Raw genomic sequence first — 20,825 nt, 5'->3', positions numbered from 1 at the left:
AGATGTACGCTATCCCCCCTGCAAGCTTCCACCTCTGAGTCTGAATGCAGTCAGAAATTAGATTTTTAAGAGTAAAAAATACATACGATCAGACATCAAAAAAATAAATAAATACAGACCTGACTGGTATGGCTCAGTGGATTGAGTGCTGGCCTATGAACCAAGGGTCGCTGGTTCGATTCCCAATCAAGGCACGTGCCTGGGGTGCTGCCCAGCTCCCCACTAGGGGGTGCACATGAGGCAACCACACATTGATGCTTCTCTTCCTCCCTCCCCCTCTGTCTAAAAATAAATATATATTTTTAAAAAGACAATATCAGCAGAGTAAAAAGACAACCCACAGAATGGGAGAAAATGCTTGTGAATCATATATCTGATAGAGGATTAATATCCAGTATATATACAGAACTTCTAAAACTCAACAACAACAAAATCTCAATTCAAAAATGGGTAAAGGACTTGAAGAGACATTTCTCCAAAGATATACAGAGACCAATAAGCACATGAAAAAGATGCTCAACATCACTTGTCATTAGGGAAATACGAATCAAAGCTAGAAGACAGCACTACACACACAACTACCAAAAACCAGTCAATCAACAAAGTAAGACTTGGTGAGGATGCACTGTTGGTTAAGAATGTAAAAATAGTACAACCTCTGTAGAAAACAGTGCAAAGTTCCCAAAAATATTTTTGAAAGAATTACCATATAATCTAGAAATTCTACTTCTGCATACATACCCGTAACATTTTAATGAAATTCTCACACATCCTTCTGTATTCAATTTGTTGTGGTATCACATATCACATAGCCTTTGAGAAATTCTACTTTATACTTGTGAGAATGGAAAAAGCAAATAATGTCTGAACGGTATTACAAAAATTGTTTTCACTCTGCAGACCTACCAAAACGGTCTCAGTAAACCCACACAGGTACCCATGCTTACTTTGAGAACTGCTGCACTCTTCATATTAATGCTTAAAAAAAAAAAAAATGCTTAACTTGGTCTAAAGCCTCCATCTGCCAAAGCAGAGGGACTACAAGAAGGGAAATGCTGCAGTAAGGCACCCAGGGAGCCTGACCCTGCAGTGGAAGGAACCACCACCCCTCATCCCTGCCTGGGGGAGGGCAAAATCAGAATTGGAGGAGGAGCAAAGAGTGTGTGTGTGCACCCGAAAAAAGCAAAGTCAGGATTCTAATTCTGTATTTGGAAAACATAATTATCTTGATGGAAACTATACAAATAAAGTGAAAGGAAATACTGGCTGCTGGACTATGCCAACAATGGCCACCCTGTGACTGTCTCAAATGGGGGGGAGACGCCATGTTCACTGCCACAGCCCTCACACACGGCGGGCACACGGGCAGCACTCCGTGACTGCCTGTGAAGTAGACCCGAGGTGTAGACCACTCACACCTGTAATGGCATACACCTCAGAGATGGAGGTAAAACAGTGAGGAAATTAGGTTTTGGTATTTTAACAGATACCAAGGTGGTTTAAAAAATTACATTACTTCAAAGTTGAATGAATTTTCTTTAAACTTTACTTTCATAAGTGATTTTAAGGGGTTATGCTTGGACCCCCCCAAACTCCAAAGAAACCCGACAGAAACACTGTTCTTTTCTGGCCATCACTCTACTTTCTTCCTCCTTCTCATGGCCAGATCCATCCAATATGCTGCCTTTCCAGTTCCTCTTTCCTCTGATCTTCTGAGACCTGGTTCCTTCTCATGACTGGACTCTTAATCACTGGTTTCTTCTGGTTCTGCCCAATATCCGCCTTCTATTCTGAAGAGTCTATTCTGATTCTGTTCTTACACACTTTCATTTTCAATTAGTGCTATTCAATTAGTACCTAAAGCAAAAACAGGAGCTCAAATATGTTGTGCTCAACTAAATCAAACTGAAGAAGTCATTTTATCAAAAGCAACTGTACTCAAAGTGAAACCCTCATTTAACATGATGCGCGTGTGTGTGTGTGTGTGTGTGTGTGTGTGTGTGGCACTAAAGTCTGAGGAGGAAGCTCCTAATCCCCTCTTCCTCCCAGCTCCCTGTAGGATGACTCAACTACCAAAATAACCTTGGCCCAGAGCTGGAGCCTGGAGGACAGCTCAGACCCAGGTCACCAAACAGGAGGCAACTGTGGTACAACACTGCCTTAGGAAGATGGGGACTGGAGAGAAGACCACCCACCCATTCCCAGGATCGTGGAGGGTTTTTCGGGGGAGGGAGGGGGGCTACGCAGTGGAGAAGGCATGCACAAGAAGTGTTCACTAGGTAAGAAAAGAGGAGTGTCCCTGCCACTTGCGTGAAGTTCTGGGAAATTCCACTGATTCACCCTGATGTCAGAAGCACAGTGGAAAATCACAGAATAGGATTAAAGAGAACTCATGCATGACAAGGGCTTCCCCCCACCAACATTCCTCAACCCAAAGGGCCCAACAAGCCCGTAGCACACAGCCACTGGAGGAAAATCCTATCTTCCACTTCCTGTCAATTCACTACTACTCAAAAGATCCTAGCGTGCAGCTCCAGACAGCTGTTAAGGCATCCACCAGGACTGAAAGAGCAGATGACAAGAAAGATCCCAAGTCCTTTAGGACACAGTAGCCTAGAAGAATGGCCTATTCCTCAGCTTGGGCTGAAATAACAAAAAGCACTACAGACTGGGAGGCTTAAACAGAGGAAATTTATCCCCCACAGCCTAGGAGGCCAGGAGTCTGAGGTCAGGGTGCCAGCATGGTCAGTTCCTGCTGAGGACTCTCCTCTGGGCTTGTACGTCGTGCCTTCTTACTGTGTCCTCACATGGCAGAGAAAGCAAGCGCTCTGTTGTCTCTCTGTAAGGACACAAACCCTATTGGATCAGAACCTATACTTATGACCTGATTTAACCCCATTATTCCATAAAGGCCCCATTAACCCTTCCATAAAGGCTCTCCAAAACTGTTACACTGGGGGTTAAGGCTTTAACATGCGAATTTTGGGGGACACAATTCAGTTCACACAATAAAGACCAAGCCAAACTATCAGAACAGGTGGTACAAACTAAACCTTCCAATGAAAACCTAAACATACACAACATGGAATAATGTCACAAGCATAAAGTGGAGTAAAACAGGCAGACACAAAATATGTACTGAATGATTTCATTAGTATAGTGTTCAAAAAAACATCTCTGGTGCTCGAAGGCAGGACAGTGGTTACCTTGAGGAGGAAGAACCGTTAAGTAATTAAAGGGGGTAGAAGGAGGGCTTCTGGGGTCCGCGTCATGGCACACTTTCCCTGGGTCCTGGCGCTGCAAACACGGTTACTCTGTGATATTTCATCAAGCTATACTCGTACACATGGTGATTTTAAGCACTTTTCTACGATGTGTTATATTTCAATAAAGGCTTTATTAAAAGAAAAAAAGTCAATGATGACTTTTAAAAACCATAATGATGACTTTAAAAACCAACTAACTGTGGCCAGGTAGCTCAGTTAGTTGGAGCATCGTTCCAATGCACTAAGGTTGCAGCTGATCCCCAGTCAGGACACATACAAAAATCAACCAATAAATGCATAAATAAGTGGAAATATGAACAAATTTAGCCACTAGTCAAATGCCAAGCATTTCTGGAGACAGAACCTACTAGATGGCCCTGGTCAGTTGGTTAGAGTGTTGTCCCAGCATGCCAAGGCTGCGGGTTTGATCTCTGGTCAGAGCACATTCAAGAATCAACCAATGAAAGCATGAAGTGGAACAACAAATTGATGTCTTTCTCTCCCCCAACCTCTCTAAAATCAATCCAAAAAAAAAAAGGGGGGGTGGGAAGAGAAGAGAACCTACTAGATATAAACATAGTAGGCCAGGCTCCAGTGATGTAAGTGAAGCAAAGGGGAACAGGGTTGTCTGTCCCACTCCTCTTCGCGCCCACCCTCCCTCAGCTCACGTAAGGGCACTGGCGGAGTAACCACCTGGTGGAAACTAAACTCAGAGGTTTTCTTCTTTAGTTCGAAAAGCTTTGATCAAAAACAACAAGAAAAGCTCTACTCACTCTTTGCTATTACTGATTCCCAAAACAGTCTGGGCATCACAACAAGGAGTCCTAACCAGGGATGTGTCACTAAAATTGATATGAAATTTGAAGAAGCAAATCTTTAGTTGTCTCAGGAAATGAGGACATATGTAGGGCACACCGCAATGAACACAGGATGCTTGCTGGAAGGAATGACAGGTCCAGTCCCGCTCCAGCAGCCCTAGGCATGATGGGCTGCTGGTATCAGTCCCTCGGCATACCTGTAACACCATCTTGGCATATGTACCAGGAGGCTCTGGGACAAGAAAAGCATTTCCTTAAAAAGCTTCCCTCAAAAGTATAATTCCAGTCAGAGCACAATATCAAGTACCTGATATGTGCCAAACACTGACACCTACCCTACAGACTAGAGGGGGAAGACAGGTAAACAAGTAATTCCAATAAATGGAAAATTTGTTATCTAGAAAATATCAGGATTTTTAAAAATGGTTTTATTTATTTTTTGAGAGGAGGAAGGGAATGAGAAAGAGAAGGAAACATCAATCAGTTGCCTCTCTCATGAGTTGTGGTACCAAACCCACTACCCAGGCATGTGCCCTGACTGGGAATCGAACCAGTGACCTTTCACTTTGCAGTACAATGCTCAACCAACGAGCCCCACCAGTCAGGACAGGAAATATCAGGATTTTTAACATGAATCCATGCCTGGGGAAAGAGGGTATGACAACTACTTCCCAGGAATGATATCGACACAAAAGCCTGCAATGTGTTTCAGGCAGAGGAACAGTAGACAAAGATCTAAATGCAAGAAACAAAACAGGTTGTACACTGCCTGGGTAGAAAATGAGGAGGGAGCTAATTTAGTAGTTTTGATAAATACATAAAGTGCTTGAGCAGAAAGCCGGTATCACAAGGCAGAAAAGTACGTGCCATCATCCACAATAACCCATCAAATATAAGCTATGAGAAGAGTATTCGGGAAGATGAAGAAACTCTGTGAGTATAAATCCATTAAAAAAACAGCACTAATGATTTGTAAGTACCATGAATGAGCTTATACATGAAGTTGAAAACAATTTTTACTATGGTGGCAGATACTACTAAAAAAGAACAAAACACTACCCATTTTTAAAGGCAAAAGATAACTCAAAAAATCTATATAATATTTACAACATTTAAAGGAATGAGAAAGCAAAAGAATCCTCAGATAATAAATGTTTCTTCTTAAAAAAATGTTTAATTAGCTTAGAAATGAGCCCAAATCTATACATTCTCTTCCTCTTCCTCTCACATGGAGCTAAACAGAACAAATATAGTAACAGAAATTAGGCATAATTCTCATTTACCTCTCGGCCTGTAAGGATGTGTCTTGCCAATTTCACTTTTGCAAAATTCCCTTTGCCGATTGTTTTCAACAGTCTGTAGTTTCCGATGTGAGGCTGTTCATCTGCACAGGAAGCTATAGAGTTTCTACACCGAGCTCCAGAGCGCCCGGTGCGCGAGGTCACTTCTTGCCGCCCATCTCCATGTGACGTGTGCTACAATACAACATACAACAAAGATCAGGACATGAGAACACACGGTACCCTACGGAGCTGTAAGGGCCTCTGGCTGAAAAAACAAAACATTACTGCTTTAATTTTAATTCTAAACATCTAACACTTTGAAGAAAGTTGCCCACATGATAGAAATTTACGAGGAAAACGAGGATACTAAGAAAAATACCCAACACCAAATGTTGCAGTTCAGCTGGGTGCTTGAAGAGAGATCTTTCTATACTGGCTGTAACATGACAGAAGCAACAGGCCTGCCAGCAGTCGTTAGGAACCCAACTTTTCCATGTGCTATTAAATGCTTTGGCATACAGGACCCTATGCCACACCCTTGTGAGAGAGGCACCACACTAATATCACCTTCTCAGCTGAGGAGACTTCAATGATTGACACACGGCCACATCACTAGTGAGAAAAACCCAGAGAGAATCTGGATTCCCAAATTCCTTCTACACTATGCTAACAATAATTCAAAATAATGTATTTAAATGAAGAGACAGACTGCGTGACCCTTGATAATATTTGTTTTTTTGAATTGCTTATGCTATCACAGTCACCCTGGTTTTTCCCCCTTTGCACCACCCCCACCAAACCACACACTCCCTCAGAAATCCCTACACCATTGTTCATGTCCATGGTTTATGCACATAAGTTCTTTGGCCACTCCATTCCTATCCTGTACTTTACATCCCCATGGCTATTCTGTGAGTACCTATTTGTACTTCTTAATCCCCTCACCTCTTCCCTCATTCCTCCACACTCCCCTCCCATCTGGCAACTATCAAAACGCTCTCTGTATCCATGACTTTGTCTCTGTTCTTGTTTGCTTAGTTTGTTTTTTAGATTCAATTGCTGATTGATTTGTATTTTTTTGCCATTTTATTGTTCGTGGTTTTGATCTTTTTCTTAAATAACTCCCTTTAACATTTCATGTAATAATGGCTTGGTGATGATGAACTCCATTAGTTTTTTCTTGTTTGGGAAGCTCTTTATCTGCCCTTCAGTTCTACATGATAGCTTTGCTGGGTAGAGCAATCTTGGCTGTAGGTCCCTGCTTTTCATTACTTTGAATATTCCTTGCCAATCCCTTTCAGCCTGCAAAGTTTCTTTTGAGAAATCAGCTGAGAGTCTCATGGAAATTCCCCTGGAGGTAACTAACTTCTTTTCTCCTGATGATTTTAAGATTCTCTCTTTATCTTTAACCTTTGGCATTTTAATTATGGTGTGACTTGGAGTGGGCCTCTTTGCATCCATCTTGTTGGGGACTCTCTGTGCTTCCTGGACTTGCATGTCTATTTCCTTCACCAAATTAGGGAAGTTTTCTTTCACTATTTTTTAAAATATATTTCCAATTGCTTGCTCTTTCTCTTCTCCCTCTGGCACCCCTATGATGCGAATGCTGGACCTCTGAAAGTTGTCCCAGAGACTGCTTACACTACCCTCATTTTTTGGAATTCCTTTTTCTTCTTGTTGTTTGCTTCCTTATATTCCAAATTGTTGATTGGATTCTTGGCTTCATCTGCTCTGTTATTTCCCTGTAAATTGTTCTTTATTTCAATTAGTAAATCCTTCATTCTGACTGGATCTTTTTGATGCTGCTGAGGTCCTCACTGAGTTCCTTGAGTGTCCTTATGACCAGTGTTTTGAACTCTGCATCTGACAGACTGCTTATCTTCATTTCGTTTAGCTCTTTTTCTGGAGTTTTGATCTGTTCTTTCATTTGGGCCATGTTTCTTTGTCTCCTCGTTTTGGAGGCCTCCCTGTGTTTGTTTCTGTGTAGTAGGTAGAGCTGCTTTGACTCTGTGTCTTGGGACTGTGGCCTAATGTAGTAGGTGTCCTGTAGGGTCCAGTGGCACAGCCTCCCCTTTCACCCAAGCTGGGTACTCGAGGTACGTCCTTCATGTGGGCTGTGTACCCCATCCTCTTGTGGTTGAGCCTTGGTTGCTGTTGGCAGATCAATGGGAGGGATTTATCCAGGCCAGGCAGCTGTAAGGACTGGCTGGGACCGCTGACCACCAACCTCTGCCCTCCGTGAAGGATCAGCTGTGCAGGGGCAGGGTGGTGGTGCTCAGAAGTGGTCTGTAGCTGTCCACTGGGTGCACTGGTTCTGGGGTTTCCTGGGTGGTGCAGGTTAGGGTCAGCCCCCACCTGTGTTTTGCCTGGGGCCACCCTGCCTGAGCTGTAAAGCAATCTGAGGTGGCTGCTGCTTGTGCTGAGCTTGGAGATTCCCAGGTGAAGCCAAACTCTGAATCTAGGCTGGCCTCTGCTAGTGCCAGGCCCAGTGGGGCTCACTGAGGCCAGCTGCTGCTTGTTTGAGAGGATTTAGGAAGTTGGGAAGTGTGAGTCAAGACCAGCTGTTCGTATGGAAAAGCAGCTTGGATGTGCCTGTAAATTGGGTAGGGTGGAGTCTGGGGATCTCCAAGGCAGGTCAAACAGTGTTAGCCAGGTTGATGGAGTCTCAGATATGGTACCAGCTTGCTGGCTCTGTGAGGGGAGGGTTTAGAAAAAAGACAATGGCCTCTGCTTGCCTTGATGTCAGACACTTCAATTTCTCCCTGTATACCATTGGGGCTTTTCAAGTTGCTACCTGGTGCTGGAGCTCAGAGGAAGTAAGTCTGAGTATTTGAGTCCATGTGTCGGTTCTTTAAGAGAAACTGCTTGGGGCTCCAGCAGTTTCTTCTACTGAGTCTATCCCAGCTGGTTTTTGTGGGGACTTATCTTTCCGGCACTGAAACCCTGGGCTAGGGGGCCTGGTGTGGGGCTGGGACTCCTCGCTCCTGAGATATCCCTTCCGAAATTTCATCCACCACAGATGGGTGAAAGACCAGCCCATTCTGCACCTGCGCCCCTCCTACCAGTCTGGATGGGTGTGGTTTCTTTAATTCCATAGTTGTCAGACTTCCATTCAACTTGATTTCTGACATTTCTGAGTGATGGTTGTTCTATATTTTAGCTGTAATTTTGATGTGGTTGTGCAAAGAAATGAGCCATGTCTGCTACTCTGTCATATTGACTGGAAGATAATTTTGTTGAATAAATGAATCAAGTACTCAATATGCTCTGTAAAGGTAAAAGAAATCGTATATGCCTCTAAGTGTGCTAAACATGAAAGTACTAGAGTTACAAAAAGTACTATCAGTTCCAGTGTTCCCTTCTTCCCAGCATTTGCTCAGCAGATGCCCCCTCCTCCACCTGCCAGCTCCTGCTCAAGCAAGGTGTCTCCCTCTCCCAGTCCCCACACAGATACTCCCAACCTGCTTTCTTCTTTCTCACTTTCTGTCCAGGAGAATGTTTCTAATATTCTCTCTCTACCAAGAGGTCAAAACAAGACTGATTGTAGCTGATAAACATCAGAAACTACTTCCTATTAGTATCAAGTAAAAATGAAAAACAAATGTTTTAAAGCAAAAGCTTAGGAATTTGTGCCATCAACCTCTGATGTACTCAAAAAATATCCTTTTCAAGGGAACCAACCATATGGGAAAATATATTTGCAAATGATACCTCAGACAAGGGTTTGATCTACAAAATATACAAAGAACTCACAAGACTCAACTCCAGGAAGACAAACAATTTAATTAAAAAATGAGCAAAGGACCTGAACAGACACTTCTCCAAGGAGGACACACAGAGGGCCCGGAAACATATGAAAGGATGCTCAGCATCACTAGCCATCAGAGAGATGTAAAACAAACCAAAATGAGATACCACTTCACACCAGTCAGAATGGCTATCATAATCAAATCAACAAACTAGTACTGGCGAGGTTGTGGAGAAAAGGAACTCTAGTCCCCTTTTCCACTGTTGGTGAGAATGCAGAATGATGCAGCAACTGTGGAAAACTATGGAATTTCCTCAGAAAACTAAAACTGGAACTGCCTTTTGACCCTGCAATTCCATTGCTGGAACTATACCTTAAGAATCCTGAAACACCAATTCAAAAGAATCTATGCACCCCCATGTTCATAGCAGCACAATTTACAATAGCCAAGTGCTGGAAGCAACCTAAGTGCCCATCAGTAAATGAGTGGGTAAAAAAACTGTGGTACGTTTACACAATGGAATACTACACAGCAGAAAAAAAAAAAAAGCTCCTACCCGTCTTTTGCAACAGCATGGATGAAAATGAAAAGCATTATGCTAAGTGAAATAAGCCAAGTGGTAAAAGAGAAATACTATATGTATGATCTCACCTTTAAATAGAACCTAATCAACAAAACAAACAAGCAAGCAAAATATAACCAGAGATATTGAAATTAAGAACTGACAGTAACCAGAGGGGAGGGGATAATGGGGGGAATAGAGGGAAGGGTTGTCAAGGAACATGTATAAAGGACACATGGACAAAGCCAAAGTGGGGTAGGATGGAGGGTGGAAGGTCAGGATCGCTGGGGTGGGGGAGAGTACAGGGTGGGGGGGAATGGAGATAACTGTACTTGAACAATAAAAATAAATAAATAAATGACATTTCAAGGGAAAAAAATATCCTTTTCAGAACTGCCATGTTAATTTCCACCTAGTTTCTCACATTCATCTAACTATTTTTCCCTGACATGTCAGGTTCTGAGGTAGGTTTTTTTCTGTTTTACTCAATTATCACGTAATACTACATTACAAACAATGATGTCTATGTTTTTATTATGCGTGTATATTTTAGGTAGTAAAACAGGAGTTTACAAACTAGTTATAAATCTAAGCAACTTGTAACGTTGTTTCTGTTACAAAAAGGATTCTAGTTTCCAAATCAGAATTTAGGGGAAATGGCCTATTTATAAATGAGGTCTTGCTGCAAAGAAAAGACTAAGGCAGCCCTAGCCAGGCAGTGCAGCTGGTTAGGGCCATTGTCCCAATCTGCCATCGTTGTGGGTTTGCTCCTCAGTCAGGGCGTATACAAGAAACAACTAATGAATGTGTAACAAAGTGGAACAAAATCAATGTTCCTGTCTCTCTTTCTCAAACCAATCAGTAAAAAAAAATAAAAAAAGAAAAGATTAAAGCAACAACTAAGTTATAACACTAGGCTTTACAGAAAGCTGGTTTTCCTCTGTTGTACACAAGACGTGATGTAATGCAATTTTGTAGATCAGCTGGAGTATGGCTTTAAAAAATTGATATATTATGTATTATATATGTGTATATATGATACATTACATATTACATATGCATTACATATATTACATATATGTATATATTACATATATAACGTTATATATTATATTACATATATATTATGTAATATATATCTATGTGAACGAAGGGAGGGAGAAAGAAAAGAAGAGAAAGGTCCGTGTGAAAGAGAAAGATCAATCAGTTGCCTCTCAAACACACCCCGACTTGAGGGCTGAACTCGCAACCCAGGTATGTGCCCTGACCAGCAATACAACCCAGTGATGACCTTTCATTTCGCAGGACAGCGTCTCACCAACAGAGTGACACCAGTCAGGGCTCATGTTTATTTCCAAACAAGATATAAGTTTAATAAAAACAAGACAGTTATTTATTGTTCCTTTGATTCTAGAACAATAATTGGCACTTAACAGGTATTTAATAAATATTATAATGACTAAACAAATATCAAAACACTAATTGCTGTGGTGTTCAGATGGTTAAATTAAGAAATTTCTCTTCTATCGCCCAAATTTTTTCCTTCTATTCACTCATTCAAATATTTATCAAGTGACAAAACCAAGTCCCTCACCCCAGGAGGTACATGTGTCAAGTGGTTTTACTATTTAGGCAATGAAAATATTGTCAGCAAAATTTTACTACTATCCAAAATTTTGGTTAAAAAAGCTTTTGTAAATTTTCTGATTTATATATTTTATAAATTCAGCTTTTTAAATATTTTTGTAAGTTTTCCAGAGTGAGAACAGTTAGACAAAATATTAACTTTTGTGAAAATTAACTGTCTTTTACTTCATGTACAGTAAAAATAGTACAATTAAAATTCACAGGCACCCAAAGTTCATATTTTGCCTATTCCCTAATCTATTGATAATAAAAGACTAACTCCGTCAACTACATCTACTAACATGTGACTTTCAGGAGGACCCAGATTTTTGTGTTTTGTTCATTACCAGCTATTTCCCAAAATTGGAACAGAGCCTGACACACAGTAGCTGTGAAATACACTGCTGCTGTATGAATATTAAATGAGTTGAAGGTCCTCTCTGACCCGCACCACCACTGCTCTCTAGCACGATACTGGTTCCCTAGTTTGAGTGCCTTTTCTTCTCTTCAAACCTAAGAAAACCCTCCTTTATTCCCTTACGTTGGGATCATTTGTCAGCAAACTTATGAAGCCTCCAGGACTCTCTCTGCACACCATTAGAATGTCTTTCTTTTCTTGTGGGCTCTCGGGCTATTGCGCTTGTATCTGTATCTCTAGTACACTACTTGTTGACAATACTATTATCCACCAGACTGGCTCTTGTGCTGAGTTCCTGGAGAATTACACAAACTTCAAGGAGAAACTCATTCCCCTCACCTGAGGTTAGGCATAGCAGAACGCCTAAATTTGGCTAATTAGATTTCTGTGAAAGTGACATGTCATTCCCATGCTGAGGCGTTTAATTGCCAATGCTTAACTCCATCCTTGTCTTCTGCTCTTCCGAACTCTGAGCACTGTCCAAAGACAGGGGCCACAGGACCAAATCAGTCTGGACAAGATCCGTCTTCATGGAGCCAATGAGACCCCAGGCAAACTCGGTGTAAACAAGGATTTTTTACTGTTAGGTCACTAGATTTCAGTCGCATATAATACCACAGCATAACCCTGCCTAAACTAATATACACTCATGCAAATAAATAATCATAATGCAAAGCAAAATGAAACCTGAATTTCCCCATCAGAGTATAAATTCATACAACAGACTGAAATATCTGATATTAAATTCTAATACGGTTAAACTGAGTATATTTAATTTGATGTTTCCTTACATAAAGTCCATAAATTTAAAAATCTAACATGTTTAACTTGAAAAGGTTTCCTATTCCTGTATCATAGTACTCAATGCCAATACTAAACTTTTTAAACTAATTTTGAATTCTTGTACCCTTAGTCAATTATTTCACACATGGGATTTTTTATCTCCCTAAGAAGCCAATAAACAACCTGAGGACCCGACAATGTTACATAATTCTTCTGTAGTCATTTTATAATATTTTGTGGAAGCACTAAGCACACTAGAAGTACTGAGCTGTTGAATTTAATTCTTGAAGATAAAGAAGTCTCAATCCTTCTCCCTCCCATGGAACGGAGTCAATGTCATTTCATCCACCTTGGAAACTAGAATATGTACGCTGCTACAGAAAATAATGCAGAAAACGCCAAAGATAGGAGATTAACAAATTCATAAAGTGTTCATTTTCAAATTAAAATTTAACTTTAGTGAAAAACATTTAAGTTGCCAATATTACTAGGGAATAAAGCAAACACTGTAGTTATCAAATCAATATCCATTCCTTCCTTCATTTTCAAGAGAAGCTGGATGTATTTGGGAGGCAACATGGCCAGCTAAGCTCTTGTTTTCCCAAACTTCCCTGCAGCTAGAAGTAGCATATGGCTTAGTTCTGGCCAGTTCTCATTAGTGAATGTCTATTGGAAGGTTCTGGGGGAAAAAAGACAAAAATATTTTTTAAAAACACCAGCTCAAATAGTATTGAACTGCTGAACCAAAACAAGGAACTGCCTAGATTTCTTTTGTGAGTAAAACAAACCCCTACTTAGTTAGGTTGTGTTGCTCTCAGCTAAAGCACTACTGTTACAGGGCTCATGGCTATATCAATACTAACGTAAGAAACAATAAGAAAATAAATGGGAAATGCACTCCACTTTATGTTATACGCACTAGCTCATAAAAACATTTGTCCATATATACAGCCATAGAATATAAAACATCACAACCAGAAGGCATAAATGAGAATATATGCCTTAGACACACACAAAACTATTATTGACATAATAAATAAGGTTCCAGGTTTGCTCTTGTATCTATCTGGTAAAGCACTGAAATGTAGAATTACTTAAGAGATCAAGTGTAAAAGTTTATAACAACTTCATATTATGTTTCAATTCTTCCAGAACAGAGCTTGCTTGGTCCCTTCCTTAAAACACAAGACATGTGTCCAAACATCCTTTCTAATCCTTAAAATAACAAGCCACCCCTTTAACACATGGGCAGTTTTTCAAATGTTGAAAAAAGAAAAAAAAATCTACAAAGCCAAATTGATTCAATAAAGGGCTCTTCCCCAAGTATTTTGTAATTTAAAGATAATCATAATATCAGTTTCCACTTTTGAAAGCAGCTAAGCAATTATTTCTTTCACTGCAGAAAAAATATGATAAGATTCAACAATTTGTGATTTAAAAACCTCTTAGCAAACGAGGAACAGAACAAAACTTCCTTAATTTGGTAAAAATCATAGACCATAAACTTTCAGCAAATGTCACACTAAATGGAGAGACTTCAGAATCATTTAAAATCAGAAACAAGAAGCTGCTTAACAACACTAGAGGTCATGACCAATACTTTAAGGAAAGAGAGTTTTCAGATGTAAGGTCAAAGAAAAGAGATTAAAGTATCATTATTTCTAGATGATATTATCTACCAACAAAACAGAAGAATCAGAAATACCATTGAAATTCATAAGACAGCTTGGCAAGGTACAAGGATCAACCTGTAATATTCCTCCACACCAGTAGTGACCTACCACAAAAATTAATTAAAAGTAACCATTCATAATACAGTAGTCCCCTCTTATCCAATTTCACTTTATACAGTTTCAGTTACTCATGGTCCAAAAATATTAAATAAAAAGTTCCATAAATAAACAACTCATAAATTTCAAACTGTTGCCCTGGCTGGTGTGGCTCAGTGGATTGAGTGCCTGCCTGTGAAGCGAAAGGTTGCCGGTTCGAGTCCCAGTCAGGGCACATCCCTGGATTGTGGTCCAGGTCTCCAGCTGGGGGTATGTGAGAGGCAACCAACCAATGTATCTCTTACCCATTAATGTTTCTCTCCCTCTCTCCAAAAGTAAATAAATAAATCTTTAAGAAAAAACTTATTAAAAAATAAATAAATTTCAATCTGTTTACCATTGTGAGTAGTGTGATGAAATCTTGCACCATCTCCACCATCTGCTTTGTTCTGCCTAGGATGTGCATCATCCCTTTGCCTAGCATCTCCATGCTGTGTATGTTACTGGTGCAGCTGGTAGCTGTCTCGGTTATCAACTATTGCAGTGTTCAAGTCATCCTACTACTACTCCTGAACATACGAATGATAAGAAAGTGAAACAGCCTTATTGCTGACACAGAGAAAGTTTTAGTGGTCTGGATAAAAGCGCAAACCAGTCACAACATTGCTTTAAGTTAAAGCCTAATCCAGAGCAAGGTCCTAACTCCTCAATTCCATGAAGGCTCAGAAAGGTGAGGAGGCTGTAGAAGAAAAGTTTGAAGCCAGCAGAGGTTGGTGCTTGAGGTTTAAGGAAATGAGCCATCTCTGTAACACAAAAGCACAAGGTGAAGCAGCAAGTGCTGATGTGGATAGAGGCTGCAGCAAGTCCTCCAGAATATCTAGCTCAGGTAATTCATGAAGGTGGCTACAACAGATTTTCAGCGTAGACGAAACTGCCTTTTATTATTGGGAGAAAATGCCATCTAGGGCCTTCCTACACAGAGAGAAGTCAAAGCCTGGCCGCAAAGCTGGAAAGGACAAGCTGACTCTCTTGTTAGGTGTTAATCCAGCTGGTAACTTTAAACCAATGCTCACTTACTACTCCAAAAATCCTAGGGCTCTTATGAATTATGCTAAATCTACTCTGCCTGTGCTCCCTAAATGGAACAACAAAGCTGGTGACAGCACATCTGTTTACAACCAGGTTTCCTGAATATTTTAAGCCAACTGGTGAGACTAGTGCTCAGGCAGGGGGAAAAGAGATTCCTTTCAAAATATTACTGCTCACTGACAATCCACTTGGTCAGCCAAGAGCAACTGGTGGAGGCTTACAAAGAGATTAATGTTGTTTTCATGCCTGCTAACACAACATCCATTCTACAACCCACAGATCAAGGAGTAACTTTACTCTCAAATCTTATGTAAGAAATACATTTTGTGGGCTACAGCTGCCATAAGTAGTTTCTCTGATGGATCTGGGCGAATAAATTTAAAACCTTCTGGAAAGGATTCATGATACTAAATGTCATTAAAAACATTTGTGATATATGGGAAGAGGTCAAAATATCACCACTAGCAGGAGTCTGGAAGAAGTTGATTCTAATCCTCATGGATGACTTTGAGGGGTTCAAGATTTCTGTGGAGGAAGTAAATACAGATGTGATGGAAATAACAAAAGAACTAGAACTGGAACCTAAAGATGTGACAGAATTACTGCAATCACATGATCAAATTGATCAGATGAAGAGTAGAGTAGCTTCTTATGGATGAGCAAAGAAAGTGGTATGTAATTTTTTTTTTTAAGATTTTATTTATTTATTTTTAGAGAGAGGGGAAGGGAGGGAGAAACAGGGAGAGAAAGACCAGTTGGTTGCCTCTCCTGCGCCCCCAACTGGGGACCTGGCCCACAACCAAGCATGTGTCCTGCCTGGGAATTGAACTGGCAACCTTTAGGTTCACAGGCCAGCACTCAATCACTGAGCCACACCCACAAGGGCAAAAAGTGTTATCTTGAGACAGAATGTACTCCTGATGAAGATGCTGTGATGACTGTTGAAATGACAACGAAGGATTTAGAACATGACAAATTTAGTTGATAAAGCAGGGCAGGGTTTGAGAAGACTGACTCCAATTTTGAAATTCTATTGTGGGTAAAATGTGAACAAATGGCACTGCTGTTCAGAGAAACCATTTATGAAAGGAAGAGTTCATCAATGTGGCAAACTTCACTGTTGTCTTAATTTGAAGAAACTGCCACAACCACCACTTTGATCAGTCTAACAGCCATCGACATTGAGGCAAGACTCCCCACCAAAAAAGATTACACTTGCTGAAGGCTCAAATGAAGGTTGGCATTTTTTAGCAATAAAGCAAGTATTTTTGAATTAAGGTATGCACATTGTTTTAGACATAATGCTACTGCACACTTAGCAGACTACAGTATAGTATAAACGTAACTTGTGTGTGTACTGGGAGAACAAAGAATTCACGGGACTCCCTTCATTGCTGTACTGAGGTGGCATGGAGCCAAACCTACACTACCTCTGAGGGATGTCTCTATAGACAGTAACGTATTTTCACAGAGAGGCAAACCACCTTCACTTAACTTTTATTACAGTATATGGTTGGACCTCTATTTGTGGGTTCAAACAATCACATACAGAAAATAGTCAAAAAATAAAAATGTTATGTTATTGCTGATGTGTACTATCTAGTTAGATCAAGTTAACAATGAGATATCACATTAACACCTTAATTAGACTGGCAAAATATTAGAAAGCTAGATAATGCTAAATGTGGGCAGGAACCACGGATACGACACCCCTGCACACTACCGGTGGGAGTGTGAGCTGACGCAGTCATCCAGAGGAGCAGCCTGGCACTTCCTGTGCCTAGGCAAGTTCACGCCTACCTGCACATCCCCAAAGAAATTCTTACATAGCTCCATAAGGAACATACAAGAAGATAACCACTGTAGCATTTTTTGTGGAAGCAGGGAATTGGAGGCAACCTGAAAGTCTCCCCCTGGAGAGTAGATAGGTAAAAAGTGGTAGATGAGCACCACAGAGTGATATGCAGCAGTTAGAATCAACAGATTAGGTACATAGATGAGACATATGCAACATTTACATAAAGTACCAAACATACATATTGTAAGAACACAGAGATATATACATATGACAACTTGTTTAATATATACATATGTATATATTAAACAAGTGAGAATGGTAAGGGATAAGGGAAATGACATGTGGGAATTAACAAAAATAAATGAAACAAAAAATGGCCTCCTATTGACCAATGACAATGTGACTTTTTGCAGAGTTTAAATAGAAAGGGAAACTATTACTACTCATACCCATAAATTCAGTCAAATTGGTTTCACTTTTAATAAAATACTTTTATTAGTATAGCAGGTGAACTATCATAGTAATTAAATACACTGAAAAACAATTTACTTGTCTAATCCGCACAAGAACTACAAGGAATAAATTGTGGTTAAAGAAAACTTTAGTAGCTTCTAACTAGTTAACTGTACACTAAGCACCTATTAAGTGCCAGGCACCACAAGTTGATAAAAAAAAAAAATGGTGCCAAACCTTTAAGTCACTCATCATCTAGCTGGGGAGGTAATAGGGGGAATAGTAACCGCCCTGTGAGAAAATCTGAGTGAATACTCTAAGTGCTGTCTGACAAATATAACATGAGCTACATATGAATTTTTCAATTTTCTAGTAGCAACACTAAAAAAAACACAACAGGGTAAATTAATTTCAGTTACTCCAATATATTCCCAAATATCTCAATATATAATACAAAAAGATTAAGATTTTACTTTTTTTTCAAATTATCTTTGAAATCTAGTATAAATTTCATACTTACAAAACATTCTAATTCAGATTAGGCACATTTCAAGCGCTCAGTAGCCACACGTGACTTGTAGCTATTGTGATGGTAACACAGTAGGCATTCAGAGGATATGACCACGTGTGTGTGATGGGGGGGAAAAAAAAAAAAAAGGTGTCCTAGAGGTGAAGGGACAGAGCCTTTGAAGGTAAGTACTAGAATTATTTTGGGAAATAAAGGTCACTTCAAACCAGGAACTAGACACAAGGAAAGCTAAGAAAGTTTGGGGGACAAGAAGAAAGACCTCCCTTAACTAGCAGGTCCAGCCCGTTTTATCTCTCACAACTCATTTCATTCATGTGCCACTAACACTTAAAAAAAAAAAAGGCTTTAGTTCCTTAACATGATTACTGACAATTTCTTATCTTTATGCTCTTGAGGAGGCTGTCCCTCTGCCGCCTTCTCCCCTACAATCCCCCCAATCCTTTGCTTAGTTAATTCCACACTAAAGTCCTTGACGATAAGCTCCTTGTGGGCAAGAACCATCTCATCTTTGTATTCTGATTACACTGGATCTGGCACCAGGAGGTATGAAATTGCTGGATGAACAAATAGCCAAGCAGAATTGTCTGGCTAGAGTATTAAGTTTATACAGGTGAGCAGTTCGAAGTAACAAAGCCAGAAAAGTGGATCAAGAACTTTGAATACCAGGCCCTGGCTGGGTAGCTCAGTTGTTCAGAGCATCATTCTCATATGCCAAGTTTGTGGGTTCAATCCCTTGTCAGAGCATATACAAGAATCAACCAATGAATGCATAAATAAGTGCAACAACACACCAATGTTTTTCCCTCTTCCTTTCTCTCTCTAAAAATCAATCAAAAATATATTTTAAGAAAAAACTTTGACTACTAAACCAAATATTTTAGATTGTCCAGTTTTATAGAGTGACACTACAAAAGCTATATACATTAAGAGAAAATCAAAACAACTGTAATTTAACAACAATAAAGTAACTTAAAAAATATATATATATAAAGAGGAAATAAGACCATCCCATCTCCAGTCTGGGCAGTTTGGACACTGGTAAAAGCTGTAGTGGCCACGCAGTCCAGGTTTGCAAAGGTTCCCTGGGAGCCTCAGCCCTCAGGCACCCGGCAAGCATCCTGCGCGCACCTAGCACACACAGGCCCCACAGCCACAATGCCCAAGAGGGTGGTCAGCTCCAATGGGGGGCAGAGAAGGAGGAGCCCAAGGGGAGTTCCCGAGGTTGTCAGCTAAACCTGCTCCTGAAAAAGTGGATACCAAGCCAAAAAAGGTGGCAGGAAAGGATAAATCGGCAAAAAAGTGCAAAAGAAAGGAAAAAGGGGAGAAAAGGGAAAACAGGCCGAAGCGGCTAACTGGGAACCTAAGGAAGATCTACCTGCGGAAAATGGAGGAACTGAAAACAAGGAGGGTCCAGCCTCGGATGAAGCAGGAGAAAAAGAATCCAAGTCTGATTAATATCATGTATCATGTCTTATCAGTGGTCCCTGTCTCCCTTCTTGTACAATCCAGAGGACTATTCGTATCAACTATTTTGTGAATGCAAGTTTTTTAGTAGCTCTAGAAACATTTTTAAGGAGAAGGGAAATCCACCTTATCCCATTCTTTTAAGTGTAAATGATTTTTTTTTAAAGGTGGAATCATTTGCTGGTTGTTTATTTTTTGGTACAACCAGAAAATAGTGGGATACTGAATATGGAAGGCTTTGATTTGATTGTCTTGGGTGTCAACTAAACATTCCATAGATGGGGGTAGTTTTTATAACCTATAATACACAAAGCATACTAAATGGCAATTTGGAGTCAGTTGTGCATTTACTATGTCTTGAAAATTTTAAATTACTTCTATTCTCATGTTTTTGGTAGAACTGTTTCCTAAAGAAAACCACTCCTTAATCTTGGCTTCCCCTGTCAGAATTCTGTGCGCTCTGTAACATCTTGGTAGTCCAGTTTTCCTAGCAACTTTGTTAATGTGCTGTGAAAGAATGAAAATTCGATTATGTAGTATGTATGGTATTAAACTGTAAATTAGTCGAGCCTTGATGTAACCAGAGAACCCAAAGGTCACCAGTTCAACTCCCAGTCAGGGAACATGTCTGGGTTGTGGGCCAGGTTTCCAGTAGGGGGCGCACAAGAGGCAGCCACACACTGATGTTTCTCTTCCTCTCTTTTTCCCTCCCTTCCCCCTCTCTAAAAATAAATAAATAAAACCTTAAAAAAAAAAAAAAGAGAGACAGAGAGAGTCTTGGCTGAGCCCAGCCTTCTAACCATACCTGCTGCCAAGGTACCAGATATATGAGTGAAGAAGTCAAGAATGTGGACCTTCCAGCCCAAATGTTCACATCCCCTCTAGTCTTTCAAAATCCCCCAAAGTCCCAGACATAGAGGAACAGAGATAAGCCATCCCTGCCAGAATCTGTGAGCGTAATAAAATGGTGGTTGTTTTACACTACTAAGTTTGTGAAAGGGTTTGTTCCACAGCAACTGTAAGTAGAAAAACTACACAATAAGCAGGAAATAAATGTTAAGACCTTAACTAAGTTAACATAAATGAGAAAAAATGTTGAGCCCTAGCTGGTATAGCTCCGTGGATTGCACGCAGGCCTGGGAACCAGGTCTCCAGTTGGAGGTGTGAGAGAGGCAACCACACACTGACATTTCTCTCCCTCTCTTGCTCCTTCCCTTC

At 40.3% G+C, this 20,825-nt stretch overlaps 1 protein-coding gene and 1 pseudogene across 6 annotated transcripts in view; one reads left to right on the top strand and one right to left on the bottom strand.

Annotated features, from left to right (window-relative positions):
- Positions 1-20,825, bottom strand: part of MARK3 (microtubule affinity regulating kinase 3) — a 92,538-nt gene that overhangs the window by 64,871 nt on the left and 6,842 nt on the right. For all 6 annotated transcript variants that reach the window (XM_053927503.2, XM_053927498.2, XM_053927499.2 and 3 more), the window contains exon 2: positions 5,368-5,559. In XM_053927503.2, the coding sequence (XP_053783478.1) occupies positions 5,368-5,559 (192 nt within the window). The remainder of the gene's footprint in view (positions 1-5,367; positions 5,560-20,825) is intronic.
- LOC112311732 (non-histone chromosomal protein HMG-14 pseudogene) lies at positions 17,458-20,154 on the top strand (annotated as a pseudogene).

Source organism: Desmodus rotundus, chromosome 7 (genome assembly GCF_022682495.2).
Source record: "Desmodus rotundus isolate HL8 chromosome 7, HLdesRot8A.1, whole genome shotgun sequence".
Lineage (NCBI taxonomy): Eukaryota > Metazoa > Chordata > Mammalia > Chiroptera > Phyllostomidae > Desmodus > Desmodus rotundus.
This window is presented reverse-complemented; position numbering and strand designations above follow the sequence as displayed.